We start from the raw sequence: 12,229 nt of genomic DNA, 5'->3' as shown, positions 1-12,229 counted from the left end.
GCAAATTAGAGGAACATGGAAGAATTTACCTATCAGATCTATAGATAGGAGAGGCATTCATGACTAATCAAGAGATAGCTTCACGGGAGGTAAAGCGGTAAATTTTGATCACATAAACTGAAAAAGCTGTACAAACAAAACCAATGAAGTTAAAATTAGAAGAGAAGCAGGAAATTGGGGGAAAATCTTTGCAGCAAGTTTCTCTCATAAAGGTCTCATTTCTAAGATATTTAGGTAACTGAGTTAAATTTATAAGAGTAAAAAATCCAAGCTATTGATAGTCATACGAAACAATGCTCCAAATCACTAATTAGGAAAACGCAGATAAAAAAACCCCAACAACTCAGAAGCACCATTTCATATTAGATTGACTAAAGCTAACAAAAAAGGAAAATGAGAAATGCTGGAGGGGCTGTGGGAAAACAGTTACTTGTCAGAGGAGCTATGAACTGGTCTAACCGTTCTAGAAAGTAATTTGGAACTATACTCAAAAAGCTATTAAATTGTGCCTACCCTTTGACCCATGGATATCACTACTAGGTCTATTCCCTCAAGAGATCAAAGAAAGAGGAAAATGTATAAGAATACTGATAGCAATCTCTAGTTATATGAAAAAACGCTCTAAATCACTACTGATCAGAGAAATACAAATCAAAATAACTCTGAGGTACCACATCACACCTATCAGATTGGCTAACACGACAAAACAGGAAAATGATAAATACTGGAGAAGATGCAGGAAAATTGGAACACTAATGCATTATTGGTGGAGTTGTGAAATGATCCAACCATTCTGGAGAGCAACTTGGAACTGTGCCCAAAGGACTATAAAAATGTGCATACTCTGACCCAGCAATAGCACTTCTAGGGCTATATCCCAAAGAGATCCTACAAATGGGGAAAGGACCCACATGTACAAAAATATTTATAGCAGCTATTTCTGTGGTGGTAAAGAATTGGAAATTGAGGGGATGCCCATCATTTGGGGAATGGCTGAACAAGCTGTGGTATATGAATATAATGGAATACTACTGTGCTATAAGAAATGATGAGCAGGCTGACTTCAGAAAAACCTGGAAAGACTTATATGGTCTGATGCTGAGTGAAGTGAGCAGAACCAACAGGACTTTGTACACAATAACAGCCACATTATGCAATGACTAATATTGTTAAACTGAACCCTTCTCAGCATTATAAGGATCTAAGACATCTCCAGAGGCCTCGGGATAGAAAATGCTGTCCACATCCAAAGAAAGAACTATGGAGTTTGAATGCAGATCGAAGCATACTATTTGCCATTTTTTCTTGGTTTTTTTTTGTTTCCTCTTTCTTGTGGTTCCTCCTATTTGTTCTAATTCTTCCTTACAATATGGCTAACGTGAAAATAATGTTTAATAGGAATGTATATGAATAGCCTATATCAGATTGCATGCCATCTTGGGGAGGGAGGTGGACAAGGAGGGGGAGAAAAATTTAAAGCTCAAAAGCTTATGGAAGTGATTGTTGAAAACTATAAAATTTTAAAAAAGCAGTAATGAGTGATTATTTTAACAAGTGAGCATTAATTTCCCTTCAATTACAAACTTCTCCAATTCTTACCTAAGTGAATCCTATGTGCAGAGTACTGATAATTTTGGAATAAACAAAGAGTTTGCTGTCAGCAATTAGAACCACTCCAGTAATGGTTCCTGGATTTTAATTCTCAGTTCTGTTTTGAACTCCATAACAGCTGTTTATAAATTCTTTATAAATCTCAGTTTTTCTATTTCCAGTAAAAAGAAACAAAGGGTATGTATGTATGATTAATAATTCTTGTTCCTACTGAGTTCTAGTCTCACATCACTAACTACCTGTTGGACATCTCAAATGCAACGTGTCTAACATAATTCATCCTTCCTCACAAAAAGTTCCCTGTTGTTATAATTGTCAAAGGTACTACCATTTTTCTAGTTATCCAGGTTAAAAAACTTGATGCTACACTTGGGGGTCCTTTCCCTCATTCAACCCACATATCTAATCAGCTGCCAAATTATAACATCTTTCTCTACCACATTGTATCTTCTCTCTACTCACACTGCCACTCCCCTAGTTACAGCCCTCATCATCTCTTGCCTTAACTATTACAATAGCCTTATTGGTTTTTCTGCCTCAAGTTTCTTCCCAATCCAATCCATCTTCCATTCAAGGAGCCAAAGTGATTTTCCTGAAGCATCGGTCTAGCCATGTCACACCCTACTGCATAAACTCCAATGGCTCCTTATTACCTCTTTTATTTGTTGCCTTTTGTTTGGCATTTAAATCTCTTCACAACTTGGCCCCCTCCCACCTCTTCGATCTCCCTACACTCTACTGCCCTCCATGTACTCTACCATCTGTAGTATCCTACTCACTCGTTCCTTGCACACGACATTCCATCTTCTGTCTCCGTGGCTTTGCTTTGGTTGATCCCCATGCCTGGAATACTCACTTTCCCAAACTTCCACACTTTCTGACTTCCTTTATGCACCACTTCATCCAGGAGGGCCCTCCAGGCTCCTCTAGTTGCTAGTGTCATCTTCCTTAAGGTCACCTTCCATCTACTTCATATTTATCTTGTATATTCTGATTTACATATGTTGCCTCCCTCATAAGAACATAAGCTCCTTGAAGGTAAAGACTATTTTTTACTTTGTATTTTGAGTTCCTTGTGCAGTGCCTAATACATAGTAAGTGCTTCATAAATGCTTGTTGATTAATCAGTTACAAAGGAATTGGGAAGATAAATCGGTTGATGCTTTTATACTGCTTTGAAATCACCAGATAAATGAGGCTTATTAAAGGGCTATCTATAAACATATATAAAGCAAATTAGTATTTCCCAGAAAAGAAAGTTCAAGGACACTCAAGTCACTTCCACATTATAGCAACTCTTTGGGAGATTCGGAAATTATCAGAAGATTTCAGCTATCTCTTAAAATTAATTTGGTCTAAAGTTAAATATTCTAATAGGAGGTAGTCTCTGGAGGTAAAGTCTCCAGAGAAGTTAAGACAAAAGAAGAAAAATCAAAGGTGAATTCCCTGATCCCACATGTTACTGCTTCCCTTAAACCTCACAAACATCATTTGGCGAATAGCTCTCAGGATTCCCATCTGATTCCTATATCACATCCATGTGTTCTCATGTAGAAGTAAATCATGCTACGTAGCAAGAATGAACTTGACAAGTTGAATTTCACTCACTGATTTTCCATGCCTTATTCCACAATGTGGGAAATGTTGATATATTTGACTTCACACCATGTACCCATGTCAAGATAATAAAGTATCTATTAAATGTCCAGTAATGATTTTTTATTTTGCATTTATCAGTTAGAAGGACCCATTTTAGGGAAAATTATAGTTCATACAATTCTGTTTCTGGAGTATTTAATTTAAAAAAGAGATTGCTTAAAAATATAGCATTGCAGATGGGGCTCTTAGGACCCCCCAAAACATATCTGCATATTGAAAATGACGTAATCCACTCAATTTTAATGGAAATTAGGTACAGTGCTTAGACCCTTAGACTAGGGAAACCATTGTGACTTTCACTCAAGCAAAGTTCTACGACAAAAACTTCTGAATTAAGTACTCCTTTTAAAAAAGAGAAACTAAATGCTAGCAGCATTGATTTGCTGACATAAATTATAGCTAATAAAATAGTATTAAACTGTAAATTAAAAGGATAGAGAAAAGGCAAAGCATAGTATTTGCAGATGGTGGTAATAGACAAATCTCTAGATTAAGAAATTATTCACTAATAGACTTCTCTTAGATATTCCTGCAATATCCTCCTACCTTTAAACTTGCTAATTAAATATTTGTTCACAATTTAGTTTTTAGATTCGTTCTATGCTTTTGTTATATTTTATTTGTCCAGTTCATAACAGATAAGTAGATAAGAAGACACTGACCTAATGGAACACAACTTCTACTAATTTAAGGGTAGAGAAACACTAGGTTATCATTACCTGATTATCTGATGGTCTGGCTGTCACTTGGTTTCATGGCTCTGTCTCCTCAGATGGTACTTCCTCTATTGATTTCTTCTTCTCTACAGATGCACTCTTCTCCAAGGAATCCTTTTCCACAGACTGCTTCCTTTCTGCAAATGACTTCCTTTCTACAGACAGCTTCTCTTCTACAGATGGCTTCTTCTCCAGGGAACCATTTGTCTGCTGTGAATCCTGTTGGTTGACATCGTCTATGACTTGTTCAGCTCCTGTTGCCAATGATTCTTTCTTCTGTTTGTCATTCTCATCAGGGAAAGTCTTTGACTCTTTAACTCCGAGCTGTTCAAACATTTTCAACCTATTTTCAACCACCTCACGAATCATCACTACAAAGAAAAAATATGGATGAAAGATGCTAAAAGTAGACATGATAGAGGTTTTGCATTTTCAATATTAATAAACAAAAAGTTTAAAAGCACCTCTCTCCTCCAACTACAATGTGTTTTACTTTCTTATGAAAAATAGTCTTATCATAAGGATATTAAATAAAAGCAGTATTTTTTACTATTGGTCCTTACTAGTCCAAATCATAAGATCACAGAATTTGAACTAGGAGCGACCTCAGAGACCACACGCAATCATATGTAAAGACATATAGACCTAAATATAATACTGAATTTTATTAAGATGAATCTAAAATTTTTTTCTTAAGGAAATGCTGAGTTTGTTTTGTTTAGTACTAATACTTCCCTTAACCTATCTTTCCCTTTACTTAATTTCCTTTTCTCCCCTTTCCTTCCTATTTCCTTGTTGAGAGGAACGTATTTCTGTGTGTGTGTGTGTGTGTGTGTGTGTGTGTGTGTATGTGCATGTGTGTTTCTTCTCTTCTTTGGACAGTTCAAATGAGAGCAAGGTTTGTATCAGCTGCTCCCTTTTTCTCCTTGTCTCTATTTGTGTACACTAATTTTGTAAGAAGATTTCTCCTAACCTTCTTCTCTTCTTCTTCTTCTTTTAATCTTTTTTTTGCTTTGTTTTGGTAAGGCAATTGGGGTTAAATGACTTGCCCAGGGTCACACAGCTACTAAGTGTCAAGTGTCTGATCTGAGGCCTTATTTGAACTCAGGTCCTCCTGACTCCAGGCCAGGTGATTTATCCACTGTGCCACCTAGCTGCCCTCTAATCTTCTTTTAGCTTCCACCCTCCTCCTCCCTCCCCAGCCAGTATTATTCCTCTCCCGGCTTCTTCCAGTCTTAAGATCATTAAATCATAATAGAACCACTCTCAGGCCTTCTATCTAATCAGACTCCCTCTATAAGGAACCCTGAGGATGATCAGAGTTGGATACAAGTATCACTTCCCCGTATTAAAGGTAAGTAAGTGGTTTAGCCTTGTTTAGTCTTTTATCATCATTTGTTTGTGCAACCTTTCAATGTTTCACTTAACTCCTGTATTTGAACTTCAAAGTTTTTACTTAGCTCTGGTCTTTCATTAGGAACACTTGGAAATCCTATATTTCATATAAGGTCCATTCCCCTCCACCCCCCACCATGATTATATTCAGTTTTTCTAAGTAAGTTAATCTTGGCTAGAAGTCTACACATACTCTTCCTTCTGGAATATCATATTCCAAGCTTTCTGTGATGGAATTACAGGAATTGAATAAACTACAGTGACTCCATCTTGTGACTCAATTCTGGATCTAGCTCAGTTCCTTTTCTATTCAATCATGGGTCTAGTTCAATTTTTGTCTTGTGAGAAAGCTTTTCTCAATTATGGGAACTGAGAGAAAACCTGATTGCATTGTTTAAACCTAGCCCTGCGTGGCTGCAACGTTGGACCATCCCTGCCTGTTGCTTAGAGACCTTTAAGGACATAGGTTATGCTGACCAGAAACCCAGTCAGATCCAAAGATGGATCCAAGGAGTTTTCTCACAATTACACATCTCAATCAACCCATATGTCTTATCTGAAAACTGGCCCCATATCAATCAATCAGTTATTGTTCCATTCTCTTCTGAATGAATACAGGCACTTGCAAATGGGGGGCAGCTCTTTTTCTGATTTAGGGAACTGCACCTGACCGCTCTCCCCCCACTCCCAACACTCACTCATTCCCCCTCCCAACTCAGAAAGCCCCTAATTTTTCCTCCAGTTAGAACTAAGATTACCTAATCTTGTATCCTGGTTTATATCCTACTAATTGTTTATTTTTAATGTATAAGTATCTGTCTTCTCCTGTATTTGGGGTCCACTGCCAAGCTGAGCAAGCTTTAATAAAATTCAACATTCCTGTACTGACTTATAGGCAATTCCAATGGTTATGCAATTCACTTGGAATGCTTAATAAATCGGTATGCCAGGAAGCTCAAACCTTTATTTTCTTAGTCATTTCAGATTTCACTCATCACATCTGCTCCTTTATAGCAGAGTTTGTTAAATCATGTGTGATTCTGACTGTGGCTCCTTAGTATTTGAATTTTTTCTTTTTGAATGCTTGTAGTATTATTTTCTTTGACCTAGAAGTTCTGGATTTTAGCTTGATTGTTTCTTTGAGTTTTCATTCTGGGGTTTCTTTCAGGAGGTGACCATTGGATTCTTTCTATTTCCACTTTGTTCCCTGGTTCTAAGAGATCAGGGAAGTTTTCTCTTAGGATTTCTTGAAATATGTTTAGGATCTCTTTTGGTCATTGTTTTCAGATAGTCCAATGAGTCTTACATTTTTTCCTCTCAATTTATTTTCCAGGTCATTTGTTTTTGCTATAAGATACCTTACGTTCTTTTTCATCTTTTGATTTTGTTTTAATATTTCTTTTTGTGTCATGGTATCATTGACTTCTATTTGGTCCATTCTAAATGTCAGAGTTTTTTGCTCGACCAAGGTTTTATATCTCTCATCTTAAACTGTCCATTCCCTTCCCAATTCTTTTTCCCATAGCTCTCACTTCTTTTCAAATGTTTCCTCTAGCTCTTTTACTTTATTTAGCAAAACATTTTAATTCTTTAAAATTTTTTTTTTGTTCCAGTTCTTTCAAGAATTCTAGCTGAATGTACACACAAGCTGGGTTTTTCTTTGAAGTTTCGCTTGTAGATGTTTTGGGAACATTTTCTTCTTTTAGGTTTATGTCTGGAGTGTCCTGTCACCATAATAGCTTTTTGATAGTGGGATTCTTTATTTCTTTGCTCATTCTTCCAGCTTACTTCCTAACTTCAGGCTGTGTTTGGGCCAGCCCTGCGCAATTGTGGAGGTGAGTTCTGCGATGGTCCTGTAGCTGCTTTCTTTGGGTAATGAATGTAGTATTATTTCAGTTTCTCAGAGACAGTTAAATACTGAAAGCTTTCAGTATTCCCAAAGTGTTCTGCTCCAAGGCAAAGTCCAAAACAAAGGAATCGCTACTCCCTCAGTCTGAGCTTTGCAAGTATGTGGCCTGGGTTTGGTTCTGAGCAACAGCAGGTTGCTGCTTGTCTCAGCTACTGTCATCAGCTGTGATGCTGAAACCGTAAGCTTCGCTTTGTTCTTGGATTCCTGCCCTGGTCATTCTTCCGCAGGATGCTGACTGGGCTGGAAGCTGGAACTAAGACTCTGGTCTGCTTCTGAACTTGTTCCTCTCAGTACACTGCTTAGGGCAAAACAAAAATAACTTACTGTCAAGTACTATTCTTCCCACCATGTGGTATTCCATTCTCTTATCTACTTCATGCATCAACCATGGCAGGAATCCAATCTCAATATCTGTAAGATAAGAAAAATAAATTCTAAAAATGCAATTTGAAAAATCAATCATTCCTAGAAGACAGGAGAATCCGTGCTTTTTTCTAATATAGCAGTATACAGTCACCTACAACAATGAAAGTTTCCTTAAGACAGTAAGGTTAAGCAACTGAAGACAGAATAAATACTTTTTTGTCTTTTAGGTGACGAATACTCTGGTCAGTTTTTTTTTCTGTTACACAAATCAAACTTACTCAAATATGAAATTAGACTTAAGGAATACAGAATTTTAGAGCTGTCAGGGATCTTTAACCAACATCTAACCCTGGGGTTCTTAATCCTTTTTTTTTTTTTGGTCATGGATTTCTTTGGCAGTCTGGTAAGGCCTACAGTCTTCTCAGAATAATATTTAAAAATGCATAAATAACATTACAAAGGAAATAAAATTTGTTAAAAAAAAACAACAACCCAGCTACTAAAATATCTTCCCATCCACATTCATGGAACCTCTTGAAGTCTGGGTGTCTATGCAAGCCCACTTAAGAAGCCCTGATCCAGCTCAATGCTCTGACTTTATTGTTGTTGAGTCTCAACTCTTTGTGACCCCATTTTGGGTTTCCTTGGCCGAGATACTGGAGTGCTTGGCCATTTCCTTCTCTAGCTCATTTTACAGAGGAGGAAACTGAGACAAACACCATTAAGTGACTTGCCCAGGGTCACACAGCTAGGAAGTGTCTGAGGCCACACCTGAACTTAGGTCTTCCTGACTCCAGCCCTCTGTCCATTGAGCTGTCCCATTCTCACTCTATAGATGAGTAAATAGACTCAAGATAAGACTAGGCAGGTTTTACTTTCTTTACCCTACCTGCCTCTCACATTGCTCTGCATAGTTCTTTGCACAGTAAAACTAACTTAGGAAAAATGTAGCTTTAGGGTACTTTTTAAAAGTGTTTTGTTGATTCTTTAAAAGAAAAAAAAATCAGTTATTTCCCAGCAATTCCCCACCTGTTAGTAACATCACTCTAAAGAACACTGCTTTAGAACAAAGTATGGTTAAACAAAAACAAAACCAACAAAAACAGAATAGTAGGGCTATTTTTCCAAGGATGGTAACAGACACGAACTAAGGGTTACATGAGGTCCTTTCCAACTCTAAGGCTATGATTCTTATGTATACATTTTTACTAAGAAATCACTGCTGTTTCATCCTTTTAGTCCTACCAGCCAAACAGGCAAGACTGCTAATCAAAACTCAGCATGTTGAACACAACTGAATTGCGGAAGGAAGGCAATGAAAGGATATAATTTATTTAAACTTATTTCTCATTGCCCAGACTAGACTGAAAGGGTGGAATTTTTCTCAGCTTGAGGTACATGTGGTACCTGTCCAACCAGCCTTTTGGACTGGATTAGAAAGTGGGAGTCAAAAAAAAAAGATAAGTCTGGAAAACAACAATGTCAAAAAAGTGCCAGTTCACTTTTGTTTTAAAACAAAGTCACAGAATCATAGGATAGTAGAGTCAGAAGGGACCCTATAGACCATCCAGGCCAGCACCCTCCCATTTTATAGATGAGGAAACTGTGGCCCAAAGACATTAAGTGACTTGTCTATGATCACCCAGATTACTGGTCTTGGAGTCAAGACCTGACTTAGTAACAACAAGCAGGAAGTACAGTGATTCCTTATGCTCTATGCCACTGATGTAATTTCCTATACTTTCTTACACTATACTTTTCTGGAGGAATACCAGAGTGCTTAACAAGGGACAGTTTACGTAGATAAGAATTCTGTTTGAGTTAAAAGCTATTTGATCACATTAAAACCTAAACTATCAGGAAAACCAGTCTTTTGGCACTCTCAGGTATTTAAAACAGCTCTGAAATCCTGAAATAGGTCATGGGCAGTGGGAGTTGGCATAGGATGGGGATGGGGGCGGGAAATTCTGGTAGCAAAGTAGGTCCTGGACAGCAAACAACAAAGAAATCATCATCAAAGAATTAAAGACCTAAAGATTATATCTTACATCTTATAAACAGTATAAATTAGAAAGAAAGCTTTTGTTAGTCTTTTCACTGAAAGTTGAGAAATGTGGGAGAATTAACAGAAGAGAAAAAAAGTAAAAGTAAAGAGAAGAGGAAAGAGAACACTGAAGATTAGAAACTGGTAGCCATGGCTGAAATTAAGAAGCAGAAGCAGTAAGAAACAGACACTACACTAAGAAAAAAAGTTGATTCTGAAGAGAAGATGGAACAGCTGTAAAACGAAGCTTGACTTTTCTCACCTGTAAAATTAGAGGGGAGAGTACATTTAAGGTCTCTTCCACCATAAAAACAAACAAACAAACAAACAAAAAAAACAAGCTAGAGGACCTAAGTAACTAATCAAAAGGTAGCCAAATATTTCTTTGCTAAATAGGAAGTCTTGAATTGTACTTACTTTGGCTTTCAAGGTTCTGTCCTCTTCTTGTTCGGTTCAATTTCTAATCAATTAAAGAGGAACTGAAAACCCAAAGCTGGGGGAAATAGCTAATAACAGATGATAGAATCGGGATTCAAAAAGATCTGCTAAACTTCTTGAGAAAGCCATTCACCTCTTCCTTATCCACTGCCTCTTCAATCCCTGCTTGCAACTGGGCTTTGACACTCCAACATTATATTGAAACTATTCTCATATATTAGTAATAACTGCATAATTACCAAATCTATTGGCCTTTTTCAGCAGTAATCCTCTCTGGGCAATTTTTTGCCCTTTCATCATTTCCTACTCTTGGATATTCTCTCCTCCCTTAGCTTCAGCAATATCACTTTTTTTTTTGTTTTCTTCTTTCTTTAAGCACTCTGTCTTTCACTCATCTACTGATCAATTAATGTGGAAGTGTTTCTCCAGGAAACGTTCTTAGCTTCTTCTCTTTACATCTCAGAGAGGTCCCGTTAGACACTTCCCTCTTCTTCATCCTCTACATCCAGTTAGTTGCTATGTCCTGTCAATTCTACTTCCACCCCATATTTTGAATTCTTCCCCTTTTCTCCACTCTAGTTGATAAAGTCCCTCATAACCTTTCAGTGAAAGCTCTCTCTTCTTCTGCTCTCTATTCTCTTTAATCTACTCCTCATACAACACTTAAAATCATCTTTCTAGGGGCAGTTAGGTGGCACAGCGGATGGAGCACTGGCCCTGAAGTCAGGAGGACTTGAGTTCAAATCCGGCCTCAGACACATAATATTTCCTAGCTGTGTGACTCTGGGCAAGTCACTTAACCCCAATCACTTCACCAAAAAAAAAAATCATCTTCCTAAAGTCCAGGTCTGATTACTTCACTCTCCTACTGAGAACACCTAGAGTCCCAGTGCTCTCCAGGATAGGGCCTTCATATGCTATCTGCCCTATATCTTACTAGCCTTATTTCACATTATTTCCCTTGATACATTATATGTTCCAATTAAACTGAACCAGTAGCTATTTCTTGCCATCAACACACTACTCTTCACATTTCTATATATTTTCTTATAAGACAAAATTGGGAGGAATAATTAATTCAGGGTGACAGGAGGATTAACAAAGATCTTGACAGGCTAGAAAAGTGAACCAAATTTAATAATGAAATTCAATATGGAGAAATGAAAACTGTTATACTTAATAACTTCCCAAGTACAGGGAAGCATGACTACTCATCAGTCTATAAAAGATCTGGGGTCATGACTACTGTACAAGCTCAATATAATTTGTATGAGATGGTAGTTAAAAATTTGCATTGAGAGAGGCATAGGGTACAGGACTAGGGAAATTACAGTCTCCCTGTACTCTTTCCTGATCACATTCCCCCTGGAGTATTGAGTATTAGGCAACACAATTTTGGAAGGACACTGATAAGCTGGGGACAGTTAAGAGGGGAACAAGTATGGTGAAGGAACTTAATATCTTGCCATATCGCTGAAGAAACAAAGGATGGTTAGCCTGGCTGCTGGAATGCTTAGTGAGGACAAAGGAGCTACCTTCAAAGCATCTGAAGGCCTAGCTTACAGCAAAGAGAACAGACTTGTTCTGTTTGGTCCCAAAAGGCAGAAGTAGGAACAACGTATGGAAGTTGCAGAGACTCAACCTTAAACTTGAGGGCATAACAAAAATTCTCTGAGGTAGCATGGACGCGGCTCTGGGGGCCACGAGTTCTCTGGACCAGAGGATTTCAATCCAAAGCTGCGTGGACCATGCACACTGCATGAGCATGGTGTAGAAGAGATTCTTGTGCAGGATATGATGGCTTCTGAAGTCCCTTCTACCAATTTTTAAAGAGGAGGTGACCTGAGCGAGTCAGTAGATCGAAGACAGAGAGCTAATGCAGAGGTAGATACTGAAGGGTGAAAAGGGGTAGAGAAGGAGAAATGAAATATAGTCCTAAAGTCAGTCATGAAGAAATGGGATCAAAGGAACAGCTGTTAGATAGTTAACCTCGGAAAGAACAATGCTATCTTTTCCTCTGATAAATAACACCAACGAATGAAAGAGCAATTCTTCAATGCTTACTTTATGCTAGTCACTGTGCTAAAAAGA

General features: G+C 37.7%; 1 protein-coding gene across 2 annotated transcripts in view; it reads right to left on the bottom strand.

Annotated features, from left to right (window-relative positions):
• Positions 1-12,229, bottom strand: part of RSPH3 (radial spoke head 3) — a 94,712-nt gene that overhangs the window by 22,501 nt on the left and 59,982 nt on the right. For both annotated transcript variants that reach the window (XM_020986713.2, XM_020986711.2), the window contains 2 exons: positions 7,615-7,701; positions 3,990-4,357 (listed from right to left, as the gene is read on the bottom strand). In XM_020986713.2, the coding sequence (XP_020842372.1) occupies positions 4,023-4,357; positions 7,615-7,701 (422 nt within the window). In that variant the 3' untranslated portion in view covers positions 3,990-4,022. The remainder of the gene's footprint in view (positions 1-3,989; positions 4,358-7,614; positions 7,702-12,229) is intronic.

Source organism: Phascolarctos cinereus, unplaced genomic scaffold, assembly GCF_003287225.1.
Source record: "Phascolarctos cinereus isolate Bilbo 61053 unplaced genomic scaffold, phaCin_HiC Scaffold_5;HRSCAF=322, whole genome shotgun sequence".
Lineage (NCBI taxonomy): Eukaryota > Metazoa > Chordata > Mammalia > Diprotodontia > Phascolarctidae > Phascolarctos > Phascolarctos cinereus.
This window is presented reverse-complemented; position numbering and strand designations above follow the sequence as displayed.